This window comes from Mustela erminea, chromosome 5 (genome assembly GCF_009829155.1).
Source record: "Mustela erminea isolate mMusErm1 chromosome 5, mMusErm1.Pri, whole genome shotgun sequence".
Classification (NCBI taxonomy): domain Eukaryota; kingdom Metazoa; phylum Chordata; class Mammalia; order Carnivora; family Mustelidae; genus Mustela; species Mustela erminea.
The window spans coordinates 25778616-25800293 of NC_045618.1; the positions used below are offsets into that span (position 1 = coordinate 25778616).

Consider the following 21678-nt stretch of genomic DNA (forward strand, 5'->3'; position numbering starts at 1 on the left):
AGACTCTGAAGTTGTATAAGCTAACAGATCTACACAATTTAGATCTGTCCCTCCAAATACATTTTAGATCTGACTTTTCCGGGTGAGAGGAAAAGAAAATAATTTAACAAAGAGTAATCTAGTAGCATTAAAAAAAAAAAAAAAAAAGAGGAGGGGGAACTTACAGAAAGGACTATTGCTACAGGATAAACCTCTGCAGGCCATTGAAAAATCCTGGAGATCTTCTTAAGGGATGTTTTTCTTATCATACTCACTAAAAATACATAATAATATAATGCTTTTAGTTTTCTGATACTTTCTTCTTCTCAAACTAGGTTATTATTCACCTAACACTTTTGGGAATAGTTATCTGATTTCCTATGTGTTAATCTAATCTCGACTATAACTCTGTGAGTCTAAACCAGACATCCACATACACACATGTGCACATATTTTCCTAGGGAAAACAGTGTCAATCAAGTGGAAGTCCTGGAAAAAGATGAAAAACAAACAAACAAACAAAAAAAACAAGGAAGAAAGAGGGATAACTAGAACCCTGAATTCTTATGGTGCTCCGTAAGCTAATTTACCAGCAAATGCATTGATAATTATTTTCCATCAATTTTTAAAATATTATTTGATAATTTTGCTTTCAGGAATTGAACCCAACCCTATGAGAGAAAGAATGGAGGGAAAATTGCTCTTCAGCTCTATATTTTCTAAAATGTATTTAAATAATTATTTTGTCCATGCAGCTTCGTAATAATTAGCTGAATAGCGAATAATGTTTTTGAAAATATAAGCTTTCCTTTAATATTTTAAAAATATTAGAAATATTATTAGAACTTATAAAATATATTGTACATCAGCTAATAATCCAGTTGCCAAATGACCAGTGGCCACTACAGATCACTAGAGCCTTGAGGATCACTCAGAAACTAATCACATATTTAAATGCCCATTAAATTGTGTAATTCCAATTACATGCTATAATATTTGACTATTTTTCTGGCTTAAAAAAGATGAATGTCCAATTAATCAAGTCTTCTTTCTGAGCCATAGAACAATTTTGAACAAGAGATGTTAATCCTTGCTTTAAAATTAGTGTCAAAATAGTTTTATTATGCAAATATTCGGCAAGCATATTTTCGCTTTCATGGGCATGAAAATTCACATTTGAGCCTTATAATTAAATTAACACATCAAGGGAATCATGCATGAAATTATTGTTTCAAGATAAAAAGTGACTGTATGGGCAAGACTGGTGTCATGATGTCAAAAAATTGTAGTTGAACTATAGCTTCTGAATTTCCTTAATACTGTAATGATACGGTTACTTTACATTTTAGATATCATTTAAAAATAGCACATACCAAGGGCAACTCTAGCCGCAGATGCATCATAATTGATCCAGAAGGACACCCATGAGAGAATCGTAATTAGTATAGAGGGCATGTAAGTCTGGAGAATGAAGTATCCAATGTTTCTCTTCAACCGAAAGCTCAGTGAGAGCCGAGGATAGGCACCTATGGTAAACAGACAAAGATTACACTGGAGAAAAGACATGGCAAACAAAAGAGTTTGCTTTGACCTCCATGATTCAACAGCATGCATTTGAAAAGCCCATGCAATTTGCTTCTATAGAAGAATTGGGAGGGAAGTCTGTTTTAGTCTATAAGAGAATAATGAGGATATTCTTCTTAAGCCAAGCATTCAGCTGAGAACTATCCCTGGGAAAACTTTGGAGAAGTTTTTAGTTTAGAATACAGAATCATGCCATGGATCTTGTTGATTATTTAATTAAAGACTATTCTCTTCTCCATTTAAATAGGGGAGATTTGGCTCAAGGTTTTATTGGGAAAAATGGCTTTTACCAGTTGTTCCCTCCACCCACCTAGAGCAACACCATACACAGATACTTGAATTACTGATCCTCATCTAAAGACAACTCCGGGCTACCCTGAGAGCTGGAGAGTCCCAGAAGCAGGTCCAGTCTTACAGAAGGTAACAGTGTACACTGAGATGCTCTCCTCTGACCACAGACAAGGCATTAAGGAGTGCCTCAGAGAACCACCTTGCCCACTTTCTTGTAAGTTCCTTGTAAGTGAATTCTAGTGCTAATCTGATGTATGCGTCCCACTTAGTACACTTTTGGAACTCCACCATCACAGAAAATTGCCCACTGATTGTACTGCATTTTGTTTTATATTTGTCTTCTCTGTTTTATTTTGCTTTTCTTAGAACAAAGCAAGGGTAGGTTCCATTTCCTCCTGTCCACTTTATCAGAACCAAACCTCCTAGTTCCTGATCTAAATTCTAATGAAGCTGCTGGCAGGTGAAAACTGAGTGAAAACTCAATGACCTTCTCAATGACCAACTTCCTTGCCTCTTTCCCTCCCATCCTCACTGATGGATGGTCCTCCTTTCCTGAGATTGCTGTACCTTGCTTCTCATGACCTCCTTCTACTCCAAGGTTGACAAGCTCCTATTCTCCTCCTGTACCCAAGTATATGCATCTTCCAGACTTCACTTCATGCCTTCTGTTTTTGTCACCATATGCTTTTCTTTAGATGCCCTTTACTCATATGACTATTAATTCTATGTCGAAGAGGAAGACTTTTATCTCCAGGCTTCTACTTTGGCATCAACTATTTTCAGCCAGAATTATATAAAGGAGAAAAGAAGTCATCGAAGAGACTTAGCACCTAAAGGCCGATGATTTGTAAAGTTTCCTCCAGTCATTTTTGTGTGGTTGTAAAATTTCTTTTACTAGCTCTGATCAAATGCATATTGCATACTGTCATCAGAGCATAAACATTTTCATACTTATTTCAAATTATTTGTAAACACAATTTAAAAATCTTCCAAATTTTGCTTCAAATATATACATATGTACTCTAGTTTATAAATACATTTTCCTGAATGCTACAAATTTAGGTTATTTCCATTTTTACAAAACTATAAATAATATTCTTAAGATTATCCCTGTGTAGAGTCCTTTTTCTGTATTTGGACTTACTTCCTTAGGATGGATATGCCAAAAGAGGATTTGCTGGGCCAATGTTTAGGCTTCTGACACTTATTGCCAAATTACTTTGCCAAAGAATCATATCAGTATACATACCACTATAAGAACTTTATAAAACTGTCTATTTCACCTTGTAAACACTATAATGTTCCATAATATTTCTTAAAAATAACTTTTGCTAATTTCTTTGGGAAAAATTGTCCTTTCCAATCACTTTCTTTAACTGCATACTTCCTAAATGTCTTTCCTCTGCTTTTAAGCTCATAAATAATCTGATTATACTATTTATTCATTTTTCTCATTTTTTTTGTTCCTCTTATTGTTTTCACTTATTCATTTAAGTTCTTTTGATACCAGCCCTTGTGTGTATCAAGGGCTTGTAGCCCTTGTCTACAAGCATTTTCTCAGTTGTTTGCTTTAAAACTTATAATGGATTTGAGTGGGGGACATATAAATACTTTAATTTTTTATATGTAAAATTTATCCATTCCATTTTTTTCCTTGTTATTTTAAAAACTTGTTGTTAAGACTTAGGTAAATTCACAATAGAAGCTTAACCACAAACCTACTTTTATGGTTGGAATTATTTCAGTGTTCAGTATGAAGTGTACATGTACATTGATTTTTATTCCACAAACAGCCTACCGATCCTCCCAATTCCATCAATGGAATAAAGCTTCCATTGACACAGGTTTGATAGATTCTATTATTGTTATAAAACAGTGTATATATGGATCATTGGCATAATGTGCCATTGAGCTGGCTCAGAACCTCATTGTAGGCTTTCTCATCTCTAAATCCTTGGCCCTAAGCTCCAACCACACATTCCTGAAGCACAGCCTGGAACTCGCTGTCAATCCATACTCCAAATCTTCTATAGTTCACTGCTTTCTATGAAGGTTCAAACATGCATGTGGAAATTTTAGTTTCTCCAAAATGTTTCCCAGATTAACTTCAGTTTCCACTATATCTCTTCATTAAGCAGACAATTTTCTAGCCCAAAGAATCTCCTCACTGCCTCAAAATAATTGTCCATATTTCCTGCCCCTTCTGATTCACACACACTTTTACCTCCTTATGAAATGCCCTTCCTTCTCCACACTCCAAAGTCTTTGTCAAATGCCGTATCTTCCATGAGTCCTTTCTTCTTTCCTCCAAATGAAAGTCATTACCTTCCTGAGTCATTTTCTTTTTCATTAAAATTATTACTATTTAGAAAGGTAAGATCTTCCTTAATCAGTTGTACAGTCTCCAAGGCAGAGTTTGTGAAGTGAGGTATTTTTCATATACTGTGATGTTTATGTAAATTTCTAAACTATCATAGGTAATCAACAAATACATTTGTATGCATGAAAATAGAAGCCTTTGGTTTATTTACATGACTTTCTAGCAAGTGTAATACTCAAAACATTCGATACCTTTATTGAATCTTAGTTTGAAATGTCATAGCAACTTCAATATCTTTATTGAAGTAACTTCAGTGTTGGCTCTTAGTTTGCAATTTCATGACAATCTCATGCTTTACTTATCACTTGTCATTTGTTTCTCTTGTTTCAGGTATGTCTCACTATAGCCACTATACTTAAACAATAGTTTCCGTATCTGTTATGATAGGTTGGCTTATGTTGCAGTAACAAAAGGATCCCCGGATCTCCGTAGCAGACAACAAGGATTTTTTTTCTTTTGTTACATATCTGTTTAGTTCTGTATCTGGAGCACTGCTGGATATTGTGAGAGAAGTGCTACACTCAATGGGCCTCACATTTCCTTGTCTTACAGTAATCTTTATGTCATTGGAAAACAGTTTAGTCCCCTCCCAGGGGAGAGCAGCAAATATTTTTTGAGTAAAAATTTAATCTACCATATTCCTCAACTTTGCATTTTCAAGTCAACTTTCTTGATATTTCCCGAAGTATACCATCTTCAGGAAAACCATTCCCATCAGAGGCAAATATCTATACCTAAGTAATGAAGTATGACAGAGGATGTTGGGAATTCTTGTCGCCTATAACACGGAGGCCAATGACATGAATGCATAGTCAAACATTCAGAAGATCATTGTAGACCTCAAAAAAGAAATACTAATCTGATTTCAAAAAAACCTGCATCTCTGAAAATTTGCCAAGATATAACACAGAACTTAGAATAACACAGAATTCATAATACTGAATTTAGAAAATTAAGAAACATACCATTTTCTTATGTATTTGTTCAGTAAATATATTCTAGTTATTGAAATTGAAGTGTCACTTCAAATCAAAACAACTTTTAGGCATTCACCATATGCCCCATCCATTCCAGTTTCATAATTCTAGACTTGGGAATGGTGAATAGAATAGACAACACAGATGAAAAAGAAGAGAGTCTACATTCTCAACTAGCCCCAATTAATCCATGTCAGGCCCATACAGACTGACCTTGGTAAAACAGAGATAGGAACCATGGTGGAAATACAAAAATATTTATAGAGCATGAGATTTGGTCATACAAGAGAGGTTTCATGGCATCTGAAGTGAGATACTATTCCTGGTTGAATTTTTTTTTTTTTTTTTTTCAAGCAAGGAAGCAGGAAAGCCTTCAAGACTGGGCCAAATGAAGAAAAGTCTTTCAATATGCCATGAGAAAGAGACCTCAGAGTATTAATAAACACAAGAATTCTCAGAGATGTTGAGACATGTTCTAGTCCAAGACCTTTGCCATTTGATATGCATCCTCAAGAACACACAGAAGTCTTCTTATAGCTCTATTAGACAAAGTCCTTACACTGCAGGGCAAAAGCCATGATGTATGCTGTATCTATGGGAAAATTCCCCACATGATCATAGCTAGTGGTTAATAAAGTTGAGAAGTAGTGAGTCAGCTACATCAAGATATAGCCTTCAAAACAGCAATAGAAGCTTAAAAATTACAACAGAAAGGCACAGAAGCCCTAAAGCCCGTGTGCCAATGCAGATGTGGTCAGGTTCCCAGTAGGTGCTGAGCCAACAGAGAGAGGAACAGTCCCTGAACACAAGTGCATTGTTCCAATTCCTTGGCAAAATTATCTATCGAAGATGCTGATCTCAACCTTTTCTCCCTAGATGCACCTAAAGTTATGCCAAAAACAAGGCTCTGGATATTTAATCTAGCCTAAATTAATATTGCTCTCTAAAGCATTAATATTGCTGAGGAACTCATAAAAAACGTGGACAGGGTGTTGTGTCACCTTTGTGGAGAGAGAGATCCACTCAAATGTGTCCATAAAGTAATAAACTATTTTAGCAACTGCGGCAGAGCTGACCTATACACATGTGCCTCTCCCTCTTTAAGGTGGCCACTGTGAGGGGCTCTCCCTTCATTGACTGAGAAGCTTTGTAACTCTCAGTGATGCTCTTGGGTTTTCGTCAGCACGGTCTTTCTCAACATGCTGTCTCATTCATTTCTAATCTACTTTTTCATGTTATAATTCAAAATAGAGTTAGTAATTCTCTTATTCCCATTACGAGTCCCCTTAATTATTTTACGTTCAAAAACCCCATGAAGGGAAGGAAATATATGAAATAGGAAGGAAAGAAAGAAGAAAAACAGGACTGGAGCTCCAAAAAATTGTTTTCAGTTTGTTTCAATAGGCAACGATTCTTCTTCTGAGTCTCCACAATAAAACCAGAATGTTGTATCACAGGACTATGAAGGAAAGAGTGGGGGTGTCTAAAGGATCTAGTTTCAGCCTCATGGTTTGCTTGGACTATTCCTTTTGGAAGCTGTCTGTCCTATTATACCCTTAGTTTTCTTGTACTGTAATAAGGCAAGAATATCACAAGTGAAAAAAACAAAAGATGTTATACTCTATCAGAATTATAGATTATTAATCTGCAAAGGAAACCATCAAGGAAATAAAAAGATGACACACAGAATGGAAGAAAATATTTGCAAATCATATATCTGATATGGATCTTGTGTCTAGAATATATAAAGAAGGTTTATAAAATAATACAATCCAATTTAAAAATGGGCAAAGGAATTAAATAAACATTTCTCCAAAGAGGAAAGCATCCAATAAGAATATAAAAACATATTATAACTTATTAGGGGAAAGGCAATTCAAAACCACAATGAGATACCACTTCACACTAGGATGTCTACAATCAAAAAGATAGATATAGAAATACTATACTATTTGGTGATTCCACTACTTAGCATTTACCCAAAGAATACAAAAATATTAATTCAAAAAGATATATGAACCCCGGTGCAACATTATTTACAATGACCAAGTTATGAAAGTAACCTAAATGTCCTTTGACAGATGAATGGATAAAGAAGACATGGTTTATACATACACTAGAATATTACCCAGCAATAAAAAAAAAATATATAAGATCTTGGGGCACCTGGGTGGGTCAGTCATTAAGCATCTGCCTTCAACAGGTCATGATCCCAGGTTCCTGGGATCAAGCCCCACATCCAGCTCCCTGCTTGGTGGGAGGCCTGCTTCTCCCTCTCCCACTCCCCTTGCTCGTGTTCCCTCTCTTGCTGTCTCTCTCTCTGTCAAATAAATAAAATCTTAAAAAAAAAAAAAAAAAAGGATCTTCCCGTTTGTGACAACATGGATGGACTTAGATGGTATTATGCCAAGTGAAATAAGTCAGACAAAGAAAGGCAAATACTGTATGATTTCACTTAGATGTGATATTTATTTGGCTCAGATGGTTAAGCATCTGCTTTTGCCTCAGGCTGTGATCTATGGGACCTGGGATCGAACCCCACATTTGGGCTTTGGGATCAGCAGGAAGTGTATTTCTCCCTCTACTTCTCTCCCAGGTTCATGCTCTCTCTCTCACAAATGAATAAGTAAAATCTTAAAAAAAAATGAATAAACAAACAGTGCAGAAACAGATCCATAAATACAGAAAACAAGCTGGTGGTTGCCAGAGAGGGAAAATGTGGTGGATGGGCAAAATGGATGAAGGGGAGTGGGAGATACAGTCTCCCAGTTGTGGGATGAATAAATAGTGGGGATGAAAGGTTCAGCATAGGAAACATAGTCAATGGTATTGAAACAGTTGTATGGTGACACACGGTAGCTACACATGTGGTGAGCATAGTATAATGTATTGAGCTGTGGAATCACTATGCTGTGCATCTGAAATTAATGTGACATTGTGTGTCAACTATATTTTAATTTTTTAAAAGACAATAACAAGTGTTGGTGAGGATGTGGAGAAATTAGGATCTTCATGTATTTCTTGTGGGAATATGTGGGAATATCAAATGGTAACATCACTTTGGAAAAGAGTATGGCAATTCTTTATAAGAGTTAAACTTAGCTAATTACCATATGATCCATCAATTCTAATCCTAATGAATTGGCTATGAGAAATGAAAACTTATCTACAGAAAAGCTTGTACATGAATATTCAGAGCGACTTTATTCTTAATACCCCAAAGGTGGAAACAGCTCAGTGATGAAAGATTAAATGAAATATGATATATTCATACAATGGAATGTTATTCAGCAATAAAAAGAAATGAAATATTGATATATGACACAACATGGATGAACCTTGAAAACATCATGTTAAATGAGAGAAGCCAATCACAAAAGGATCACATAGTATATGATTCTATTTATATAAAGTACGTAGAATAGGCAAATACACAGAAGCAGAAATTAGATTAGTGACTTCCCAGGATTAGGGGAAGTGGGTTGGGGAAAATAGGGAGTGCCTGCTGATGGGTACAGGGTTTCTTTTTGGGTTGATAAAAATGTCTAAAACTGAACAGTCATGATTATACAACTATCTAAATACACTAAAACTACTGAATTGTATAATTTAAATGGATAAACTGTATGTATCTAAATTGTACTTTGGTAAATCTGTTATAAAGAAAATAGAATACCTACTATGTATATTTTACTGGATATTAAATGGCTTAATTTATATCAGGTAAAAAACATACTACCTGGCCCAAAATACACATTCAACAAACACATGTTGCTTCTTCCTTTCCTTTTCTTCCTCTATGATGCCTTCTGTGTTCAGGATTCTATAATCTAAGAGTTTTTACCATTGAGCATTTAAAAAAAAATTGTACTAGAGGTTTAAATATAATTCCAGAAGATAAAGGTAGCCAAGAATTATTTTTACAAAGGAGATGTGGGGCAATGAATTTCTGAAGAAATCTGGCTTCTGTAGTAGGACACATTTCATGGGTCAGGAGCCCTTAAAGGAAAATGATTTCGTAACAACAAGATGTGATAGCAAAGCTCTCATTTAGCACTGAGAGTAAGCTTGCTCTAAGCCCACGATTTTGGATGAAGGATTAGCGTCTGGTTAGGAAACACAGATGAATTGTCTCTTAGGATCCTTCTAACAAAAATAAATGGGGAAAAAGAATGGAGATTTGTCTGTAGAATTTAAGGTTAAATTATATTATAAATAAGATAAAGATGATAATTCCTTCTTTTAACATTTCATATAATACTTTCTCTAGACCTATAGTAGATGTTATTTATAGACCCAATGGACAATTACTTGATCACAGGAATTTAGTTTACTAAAGCATGGAGTTCACGAATGGACTTTAGAGAAAATGAAATGAATGTATTAAAAGTGTGACATGCAGACTTTAAAAACACTTGTAATTTGTCATAATCATTAATGAAAAGCAAAATAGTATTTTGAAAATTGATTTTTGAAAGATAGAAAATTCACATATCTTAACAGAAATGTTTCATTATCATTCAATTTGGGATCCTTCTCTTTTTCTTTCTTCTAATCTTGGCAGAAGCATTTTAAAATAAAGCCAGAAGATATCAGTCCAAATATATCCCAGGAAAAAAAGGGAAGAGAAATAAAAACATCAGATAGTTAAAGCAGCATATTAAATAATGTGTTTTTCATGTATCTAACAAAAGTTTCAGTCTTTTAGCTCATACAAAACAAAAAGTTAGAAGTAAAGTTCAGATCTGACAAAAAAAAAAAAATACATCCCAAATTTTGCTTGTCAGCAGAATATACAATCAAGACCAGTACAAAAGATGAAGTCTCAATCTGGTGATCCTGTGCCGAGTGATATTTAAGGAGCTCTTTGATTATTAGCTGGATGTATTTATTGAAATCAATTTAATGCAATGTTTCTTTTAACCTGATTTCCCTTACCAACTGCTATTCAAGTGCTTTGCTTATTTTTTTTTTTTTTTCCTCACAGTTTTTTATTGTTACAAACAAGAGCTCAGATCTCCTTTCAGCTTTAAAGGACTTTGGTAAGTGTTTCCTCTATAATGTTATTGGAAAAATACAGAATTATATTTTCCAAAATGTGACTGCAAAGTGTATCCTAATTTTTTTTCTTTTTTACTCTCATGTATTAATAGTCCAAACTAAGTAAGAATTAAATTTTGAAATAAGTGTACTTTTTTCTTAAAAAAATAAAGAGGGGTAAGAAAAAAACAAACAAACAATGGTATTTAATTACTGTAGAATAGGTAACACTTCCACTGGAAACAACTAGAAGAAAATGGACAAAATTTAAATACATCTACCTGGAGACACTGGAGAAATAGCAAGTCAGTGAAAATCTTGGCCAAGATCTGGGAGAAAAAAGAAACTGAGAGAGGTGAGCCCCATTTCAGGTAGCTGAAACATGTACTTTTAGAAGGGAAAGTGAGAAGCTAAGCAGGACATTTGACAGATTCATGGACTAAAAGAGAGAACTAGGGACAGAGAACATCAAATAGGGATTCCAAAGAGCTCTGTCAAAGAAACAAAGATAAACCAGAAGGATTAACACATACACAAGGACTGGATCTGAGCTCAGAATTACCTGTCCTGGATTGTTAATGACTCTAGCTGCCTGACAGAGGTAAGCATAGATCCTTTCTGAGGAAAGAGGACATCATCATACACTTGGAATTATGTCCACAATTTCCCCATGGATAGTAATAACAGATTAAACATAAACAAAGAGAAAACTGTTGGACTGAAAGGTAAGTGAGAAGAAAATTCCAGAGTGAATCATGAAGAGAAAATAAAATGAAAACTTCCAAAAGGGAAAGGGAGATATACAGATGATATGGGGGGAAATCCAATGTTGGAGTTATAAAATTGGAATTAAAATTGGAATCCTAGAAGAAAAATGGAGGAGAGAATAGGGCAAAGGCAATGGCTGAGGATACTCCAGAAGTGTTAGGAGACCTCAAGCCAAAGAATCAGGAAGATCTACAACCTCCAGTTACAGAGAAAATAGTATCTTGGCACATCATAAATACCAATGAAATTTTAAAAAAAGAAAAAAAAGTGGAAAAAAAAATTTCCTAGAGAGAAAAGAAAAACAGATTAATTTGAAAGCACCAACTAGATCAATAAGAGTCTTCTCAATAGAAAGAGTGGAAGCCAGACACAATAAAATACTATCTTCAAGCAGAAAAAGAAATGCCAACATGAATTTCTAGAACCATCATATAAGAATATATGACATAAGGTCATAAACAGTTAAAAAAAAAAAAAAAACACTAAAAGAAATTTGTGACCAGGAGACTCAGACTAAAGAAAATATTTTTAAAATGTTTTTCAGGAAAAAAAAAAGTTATTTAGGCAGAGTGACTTGGAGATAAAAGAAAGAATGAATAACAAAGAAAAGAGGGCATTTATAATTATATCTAAGTGAACATTTAACAATAATAGCATCATACAGGGTTGTAAATGTGTATTAAAATATAATATGTAATGATAATAGCATATATAAGTCATAATGAGGAAATGGTGAGTTAAGATGCACAAAGGTCTCTGCAGTGTTTGGGAGAGGTAAAAAGACCATTTCACATAAATTATCAGAATTAACAAATACTTTTAGCAAGGTGGTTCAATAAGAAATCATTGTGTTCTTACATATTAGCAACAAACAAGAAATAATGTTAAAAATTTTTATCATCTAGGGGCGCCTAGGTGGCTCAGTGGGTTAAAGCCTCTGCCTTCAGCTCAGGTCATGATCCCGGGGTCCTGGGATCAAGCCCCACATCCGGCTCTCTGCTCAGCGGGGAGCCTGCTTCCTCCTCTCTCTGATTGCCTCTCCGCCTACTTGTAATCTCTGTCTGTCAAATAAATAAATAAATAAATAAATAAATAAAAATTTTATCATATATAATCACATCAGAAAATATAAAACATCTATCAAAGATGCACTAAACTTCTATTCAGAAAACCCTAAAATGTTATTACTACAAATTAAAGAAGACCTATATAAATGGAGATAAAATATATCGGATTGGAAAAATTACAACAATGTGCCCTTTGACCAAATCAACTAAAGCATTCTCATAAAAAGCCAAACCATTTTCTAGGTGAAAATTAATGATCTGTTCATAAAAATTATAAGAAAATATAAAGGGCCCAAAATAATCAAGCCAACAGTAAATAAAGAGTAAACAGGAAAGCTGACAGTGAAGAGTAAATAAAGTACCTGCTCTACTTAAAGCTACACTAGTTAACACTGTGAGATAAGGGGTACAAAGATGGATGAATAAACACACGGTACGGAATATACAGTCCCAAAGCAGATCTATGCACATACCAACAATTTATGACAAATGCATTGCTGCAAAGCAACGGAGCTATGGAAAATAATACCAACCCATACTTTATGCCATTCACGAAAGTCAGGTGGACTGTATGTCTCAATGTAAAAAAGCACATTTTTGTAACATACTGTAATGTCTAATAAACTTGCACCTGAAATGTATAAATAATTCAAATAAGTTAATGACAGATAATTAATTAACAAGAGGCTTGTACAAGTCATTCACAAAAGAGGATCTCCAAATAACCAATAGGAAAGGTGCTCAATCTCACTAGTACTCAGAAAAATGGAAGTTTTATTTATCTTATTTATTTTATTTATTTTTAATATTTTATTTATTTATTTGACAGAGAGATAGAAAGCGCACAAGCAGGCAGAGCGGCAGCCAGAGAGGGAGAAGCAGGCTCTCCTCTGAGCAGGGAGCCCAATGTGGGGCTGGATGTCGGTTGGGCTTGATCCCAGGACGTTGGGATCAGGATCTGAGCTGAAGGCAGCCGCTTAACTGACTAAGCTACCTAGGTGCCCCAAAATGGAAGTTTTAAAAGCACAAAATATCACCCAACACCCAGCAGCTGACTTCCATGGGAAATGTTAGCAAGGTTGTGGGACTAAAGGAACACTCGTGCATTACTGGTATGAAAGTGAACTGGAAAAACCCTTTTGAAAAAGAGCTTGGCATAATTATTAACGTTCACAATTACATGTTCAGGTATACACTCAACACTTGTGTTTGCATATACTCACAAAAAAAAAGTACGATAATGTTCATAGTAGCATTAGTCATAAACCTATATCTGCAGTAGAGTGGATAAACAAAATGTGGTCACTTGCACAGCAGTATAGCACTGAAAACAAATGCACAGCAGTGACATGGATGGATTTCATAAACATAATGTTCAGTTAAAGAAGAGAGTTGCAAATTAATTCAAACTGTATTATCCCATTAAATAAGGTCCAAACACACAAAATTAATTATACTGTGACAAGACATTGGTTTCCTTTCAGAAAAGGAGGGAGGTGAGGAAATGAGAAGTCTTAGTGAGAATTTTAGGGTTCTACTTTTTGACCTAATTGCAGTTATATAATAGAATTATATAACTGCAGTTATATATAATGGAATACTATGCAGCCATCAAAAGAAATGAAATCTTGCCTTTTGCAACAACGTGGATGGAACTAGAGTGTATCATGCTGAGCGAAATAAGTCAATCAGAGAAAGACAATTAACATATGATCTCCCTGATATGAGGAAGCTGAGAGGCAGGGAAGGGAGTTGTGGGGGGTAGGGCAGGAAAAATGAAACAAGATGGGATCAGGAGGGAGAAAAACCATAAGAGACTCTTAATCTCACAAAACAAACTGAGGGTTGTTGAGGGGTGGGGAGACAGGGATAAGGTGGCTGGGTGATGGACATTGGAGAGGGTATGTGCAAAGGTGAGTGCTGTGAAATGTGTAAGCCTGATGAGTCACAGACCTGTACCTCTGGGACAAATAATACATTATATGTTAATAAAAAATATTTTAAAAATTTAATGTGCAGAAATCAGTGACTTTCTTATACACTAACAATGAAAATACAGAAAAGGAAATTAGAGAATCGATTCCATTTACTATAGCACCAAGAACCATAACATACCTGGGAATAAACCTAACCAAAGAGGTAAAGGATCTGTACTTGAGGAACTACGGAGCACTCATGAAGGAAATTGAAGAAGACACAAAACAATGGAAGACCATTCCATGCTCTTAGATCAGAAGAATAAACATTGTTAAAATGTCTATACTGCCTAATGAAATCTATACTTTTAATGTCATTCCAATAAAAATTCCACCACTATTCTTCAAAGAGCTGGAGCAAATAATCCAGAAATTTGTATGGAATCAGAAGAGACCCCGAATCGCTAAGGAAATGTTGAAAAACAAAAGTAAAACTGGGGGCATCACGTTACCTAATTTCAAGCTTTATTACAAAGCTGTGGTCACCAAGACAGCATGGTACTGGCATAAAAACAGACACATAGACCAGTGGAACAGAGTAGAGAGCCCAGATATGGATCCTCAACTCTATGGTCAATTAATCCTCGACAAAACAGGAAAAAATATACAGTGGAAAAAAGACAGCATCTTCAATAAATGGTGCTGGGAAAACTGGACAGCTATATGTAGAAGAATGAAACTCAACCATTCTTTTACATCATACACAAAGATAAACTCAAAATGGATGAAAGACCTCAACGTGAGACAGGAATCCATCAGAATCCTAGAGGAGAAATAGGCAGTAATCTCTTCGATATCAGCCACAGCAACTTCTTTCAAGATATGTCTCCAAAGGCAAAGGAAAGAAAAGCAAAAATAAACTTTTGGGACTTTATCAAAATCAAAAGCTTCTGCACAGCAAAGGAAACAGTCAAAAAATCAAAGAGGCAACCCACGGAATGGGAGAAGATATTTGTAAATGACAGTACAGACAAAAGGTTGATATCCAGGATCTATAATGAACTCCTCAAACTCAACACACACAAAACAGGCAATCATATCAAAAAATGGGCAGAAGATATGAACAGAGACTTCTCCAATGAAGACATACAAATGGCTATCAGAGACATGAAAAATGTTCATCATCACTAGCCCTCAGGGAGATTCAAATTAAAACCACATTGAGATACCACCTTACACCAGTTAGAATGGCCAAAATTAACAAGATAGGAAACAACGTGTTGGAGGGGATGTGGAGAAAGGGGAACCCTCTTCTACTGTTGGTGGGAATGCAAGCTGGTGCAGCCTCTTTGGAGAACAGTGTGGAGATTCCTCAAGAAATTAAAAATAGAACTTCCCTATGACCCTGCAATTGCACTCCTGGGTATTTACCCCAAAGATACAGATGTTGTGAAAAGAAGGGCCATCTGTACCCCAATGTTTATAGCAGCAATGGCCACGGTCGCCAAACTGTGCAAAGAACCAAGATGCCCTTCAACAGACGAATGCATAAGGAAGATGTGGTCCATATACACTATGGAGTATTATGCCTCCATCAGAAAGGATGAATACCCAACTTTTGAAGCAACATGGACAGGACTGGAAGAGATTATGCTGAGTGAAATAAGTGAAGCAGAGAGAGTCAATTATCATATGGTTTCACTTATTTGTGGAGCGTAACAAATAGCATGGGGGACATGGGGAGTTAGAGAGGAGAAGGGAGTTGGGGGAAATTGGAAGGGGAGGTAAACCATGAGGGACTATGGACACTGAAAAACAATCTGAGGGGTTTGAAGTGGCGGGGGGGCGGGGGTGGGAGGTTGGGATACCAGGTAGTGGGTATTATAGAGGGCACGGATTGCATGGAGCACTGAGTGTGGTGAAAAAATAATGAATACTGTTATGCTGAAAATAAATAAATTTAATTTAAAAAAAATTTAAAAAAATAAATAATTTCATACAAAGAAAAAAAGATTATTCACTTTCTGATAATTCACTTGGCTCTACATTAATATTTTAAATATCTTTCTATATGTGCTTACACAGAAAAATTATAAAATCTATATTAAAATAGAAAAGAAAAAAATCTATGTCTTCGTATAAAAAAATAAAGCATGGGGAAATTCTAACCATTCCTAGGAATGTCTTGCTTAATTGAAGTCTTTTAGAAATCTTTAAAACTGGAGTTTGACAATTTACTTAAATGTCTCACATATTTTTAATGAGTTGGGATTGGTTTTCTCTAAGGACATTCAGTCAGATATTTTTGGTACATTCCAAATACTTCAGTTACACATGTATATTTATGTTTAAACAGAAATTGGATAAAAAATGAAAATCTTTTATTGAAATTCTTGCTTGAGGGGCATCTGGGTGGCTCAGTGGGTTAAGCCCCTGCCTTTGGCTCAGGTCACAATCTCGGGGCCCTGGGATCGAGCCCCACATCAGGCTCTCTGCTCAGCAGAGAGCCTGCTTCCTGCCCTCTCTCTGCCTGTCTGCCCACTTGTGTTATATCTCTCTGTCAAATAAATAAATAAAATCTTAAAAAAAAAAAAATAAATTCCTGGTGCGCCTGGGTGGCTCAGTGGGTTAAAGCCTTTGCCTTCAGCTCCGGTCATGATCCCAAGATCCTGGGACCAAACCCTGCATCAGGCTCTCTGCTCAGCAGGGAGCCTGCTTCCTCCTCTCTCCCTGTCTGCCTCTCTGCCTGCTTGTGATCTCTGTCTGTCAAATAAATAAATAATATCTTAAAAAAAAAAATTCCTGCTTGAGTAATTAGAATATGATGATATAACATTTGCTTTGTTTAATGTTTTTTGAGAAAATTTTTCTAGACCACAACTTTCAAAGATTTTATTTATTTATTTATCAGAAAGAGAGAGAGAGCACAAGCAGAGGGAGTGGCAGACAGAGGGAAAATCAGGCTCCCAGTTGAGCAAGAAGCTGGATGTGGGACTTGATCCCAGGAACCTGAGGATCATGACCTGAGCCAAAGGCAGACACTTAACTGACTGAGCCACCCAGGGGTCCCTAGACCCCAACTTTTAAATGATTAAAGATTATCAACCTAGAGAAGGTTTAAAAGTTAAGGTCAGTAAAAATTTCTTACATTATTCCTAAAGTCTTATATAGAAGGACAATATCTTTTCAGATTTCAATCAAAAAAATTTCAAAAACTAATATGTTTCTACTTATTTTAAAAATGCGTCTTCTACTGAAGAATTTCCTGAAATTCTACCATAGATTCCCTACTGTGTCTTACAGAAGTAGATACATTAAATAGAAATACATTGACTATACTGAAAACATCTTCTATTTTAATGGTTAAAGCAGAACAAAAATGCCATTTGGTCTCATATCTAGGTAACGAGTCGCAGGAGGGAGAGGATCGTTCTCGCATTGTTTCTCTTTGTCTCTCTGTATCCCTTTTAATCAGCCTCCTTTTTCTTACTCATGCATGTTTTCAGGTTTGCCTCCATCCTACAGATTATAGGTGCCAAAGAATAACTCGAGTACTCACTTTATAAACTATTTCATTAAACAGTATGAGATCCTGACATTTGCGACAATGTGGATGGACCTAGAGGATATAATGCTAAGTGAAGTAAGTCAGACAGAGAAAGACAAATGCCATATAATTCACCTATATGTGGAATCTAAAAATAAAACAAATGAACAACAAAAACAACAACAACAACAAAACAAAGAATAAACAGACACATTAAGCACAGACAACAAACTAATGGTTGCCAGAGGAGAAGGGGTTAGTGGATGCACAAAATGGCTGAAGGAGAGTGGGAGGTGCACACTTCCAGTTATGGAATGAAAAAGTCAGAAGGATGAATGGTACAGCATAGGGAATATAGTCAACAGTATTATAACAGCACTGTATAGTGACAGATGGCCGCTGCACTTTGTGGTGAGCATAGAATAATGTATAGTGAGTTGTCAAGTCATTATGTTGTACATCTGACATTAATGTGACAATGTATGTCAACTACACTTTAATAAAAAAATTAAATAAAATTCTGGATCAAGAAAGAATATTTATTACAGTTCCAGGACTTTCCAAGAAATACAGTAGATTGAAATAATGAATGACATAAGATAAGCCTAATGAGAATAATTTATTTTGAAGGTGAAGAAGCCTGAATCCCATGCTACAGGCAAGAGCCAGGCATCAAAGTGTTTGCATCTGGGTAATGGCTTCATTTAAACAGTATTGCTCAGCCATGAATCTAGCAGCAAAGTGCCTGTGAACAGGAAGCCAGAGGCACGTTTCTTGTCACCAAAGATTTCTGGGTGTTGGATAAAACAATTTTAGGGTCTTGGATTAGGAATTTGGAGGCCTCCAATCCCAGCATCAGTTTTTATTTTTTTATTTTCATTTTTAAAAAATGATTTTATTTATTTATTTGACAGAGAGAGAGAGAGAGAGAGACAGTGAGAGAGGACATACATGCAGAGTGAGTGGGCTCTCCCCGCTGAGCAGGGAGCCCAACATGGGCCTCTATCCCAGCATTCTAGGGATTCTAGGGATATGACTTGAGCCAAAGGAATATGCTTAATGATTGAGACACCCAGGTGCTCCCCAATATCAGTTTTTAGAGACCTGCATAAAGCACTGTTCATCAGGAACACATGGCCCGTTAGCATAGGCATGTCAAAGAGAGATGGCACAGATTCTAAAGGTGGGCACTGTGGACATTATTTGTCATCTCAACAATGTACTCACCTGTTTTGTAACAACACTTACAATGCTAATATGTAAAAGCGTAGAAAATGATCATTTAAATTAAAGCATAAAAAGACTAGCTTTTAAAATCTTCATAAAAAATGTATTATAGGTTCCCATTTCTTGGGAAACTTGGGAATTAATCACTATCCTTTCTAGCTTTACCATGTAAATTTGGTCAAATTATTATTATTCTTGAGATTCTGTTTTCTTAACCTTTAACTTGGGCTAATTTATTTGCTAATTTATTTGTCTCCAGTGGACATTAGTGAAAAATGTTTAAAACAAGGTGCTATAAATTATAATATAGCATGCCGCTGTGGTTAGAAGCTAGAGTAATGCGGTCTTGTTTCATTTTCTCTCCAGTTTAAAGGGGTTGATTTTCCTAAAAACCATTTGTTGAATCCTGGGAGGAACTGCATAATTACTCGTCGATATGATCTCAGTCATCTCTTTGTTGTCTTTAAAACACACTTATGGAACACCGTTCCCTCTTTCTAGGCAATGGTGTACTCAATTTCCTCCCAGGTACAATTAAAAAAATATATATTTGAATATATAATATCATTAATTTTTTATAATATCTCTTAGAGAAATGACTCATTTGATTACAATTCAGTACATACTCAGAAATGATGGTCCGATTTTCTCTCCTCAATTCAATAACCATTCAGTTTTCAAACTGCTGAGTGGGCTTGAGATGGGAATACAAATATAAATCCAAGACAACACCCACTCTTAAAACCCTCCAATATGCCATTAGGAGTCCAATAGTCCAGGAGAAAATGCTATAAATTTTCTAATTTGCAAAGATTTGGTCAGCTGCTAGAGGGTCTATTATCAGACCCCTCAGAATATGCCTCATTCCTGATCCCACATATCTTAGTTAATGAGACCTAATCAGGGCTAAATGTAGATACTATTCTAGGCTTCTTGTTTTACAAGCCATGTAGTCCTCTCAAAACCCAACCAAATAGATATTATTATTATTAAAGATTTTATTTATTTATTTGAGAGAGAGAGAGAGAAAGCATAAAAAGGGGGAGGGTCAGAGGGAGAAGCAGACTCCCCGTTGAGTAGGGAACTCTACTCCGAACTCGATCCCAAGACTCAGATCATGACCTGAGCTGAAGGCAGTCGCTTAACAAACTGAGTCACCCAGGTGCCTCCAAATAGATATTACTAATATCTCTATTTGCCCTGGGTCACACTGCTTGAAAGTTTCAGTTAGGGCTTAGGTTCCAACAGTCTGGCTCCAGTGTCTGTTTTAAACTCTGTACGTACCATCTCTTGAACATATTTCATTGAGTTCCGTTCCCGCTAAAAGCTCCTCTACATAATGGACTATGTGACATCATCGGGGAGAACATCACTGAAACATGGAGATCCAATGAGAAATCCCAGGGGACCAGACTCTCCTTGTTTCTCTCCTTGATGCTGGACCTAGCCCCACTTCTAGTTCGTGCCAACTGCTGAGTGAATATTCATAACTTGGTTTTATATGTGTTCTCTTCCCTGTAGCCTGCAACCCCATCTTAATCTGGGGATGGACCAGCAAGAGGCTCTCTACAAGGTCCGCAAATGGACAGGACAAGGGCAAAGAGGTAAAGCACAAAATTTCACTTCCATGATACTGAAAATGAACATCTTCTGAAATTTTGCACTCCATATGTCTTACTCAGTTCCTGAAACCAGGCTTGCCTTTACACATTGTCCTGCAGACTCGTCTGGCTGCCCTGTGTTTACCAACAGGCTGAAGGACAGGTGGAAACAATCACATTAAATCCTCGTCATGGACTCTGCCTGGTCCAAATAAACCTCCAGAGCATTTGTTCCCTTTCTTGAGAATTCTATCAGGGTACAGAATTCTTTAATCCCGTTGACTGATCAAAATCTCATTAATTCAGAACATTTATGGAAAGGGGGAAAAATTAGTGTAATATTTAATTTTAAAATAAATTTTAAGCAATGTGGCTTGTGCCAATTTTCATGAACAGGTCAATTAGAATAACTTAAACTGCAACCTTTTATAATAAAGTTATTATTGAAGTGTAGTTGACATATAATATAAACCTCTTTGAAGGTTAGGAGGTTTGTACCTGGCTGATATGGAACTCTTGGCTTATACCTTGCCAGAACTTGGTAGGCGCTAGGAAGAAGACATTGCACCACATTCTGATAGGCCGATGGCTCTATGCATAGTTTAAATATTATCCCCCACACCCGTAGTATCTATTTTTCCAGATATGTTTGAGATATTTTTTACCATATAAATACATCAAAGAAAGACAAAGACTGCACTTAGAAAAGAGTTGCCCCTGAGTGGTTCTGTGGTAGAGGATTCAGGAAGGCCATTCTAACTGGTTGCAATTTCCTACGGAAACCCTGCGTCCTCCACCTATACCTCATCCAGCTTTCTGATGAGGTTGCATGAAAATGCAGTTAAGAGATTGCATACTAATGGCCACAATAGCAATTTTCAAGACCAAGGCAGGCACGGCATTTAATTCCACCATGAGAAAACTACCCTTGTGTTTGGAGCAGACCTTTTGCTCATATCTCCTGGAGCATGGGAGTTTGAATCCTGATGCTAAAAGCAGAAAAATCATTTTATCCAGTTCATCACAGCCTAAGTTTCTTGGTTGTAGAAACTGGGAAATCATAAGCCCATGTACTTGCTGGATCTTACTTCTCATCAAGATGAGTGCCTCTAGAGATTAACAGGGATATTTGTAGCACCTCTTGCAACAAAGGATTAAGTGGCATTGCATCAAAATGGACCTGACTGGTGTCTTAAACATTCAGGTTTTTGTCTATACTTGGCATGTCCCAGTGGTTCTTAGAGGCTGGGGTGGAGAGGAGGGAAGTCGACACTTGAATCATTGTTCACTTATGCAGGGAC

The 21678-nt window shown here is 36.1% G+C and overlaps 1 protein-coding gene across 2 annotated transcripts in view; it reads right to left on the minus strand.

The window, feature by feature from the left end:
• The window catches only part of GABRB3 (gamma-aminobutyric acid type A receptor subunit beta3), a 219454-nt gene that overhangs the window by 15363 nt on the left and 182413 nt on the right, over window positions 1-21678 (minus strand). For both annotated transcript variants that reach the window (XM_032342296.1, XM_032342295.1), the window contains exon 7: window positions 1353-1505. In XM_032342296.1, coding sequence (XP_032198187.1) covers window positions 1353-1505 — 153 coding nt within the window. The remainder of the gene's footprint in view (window positions 1-1352; window positions 1506-21678) is intronic.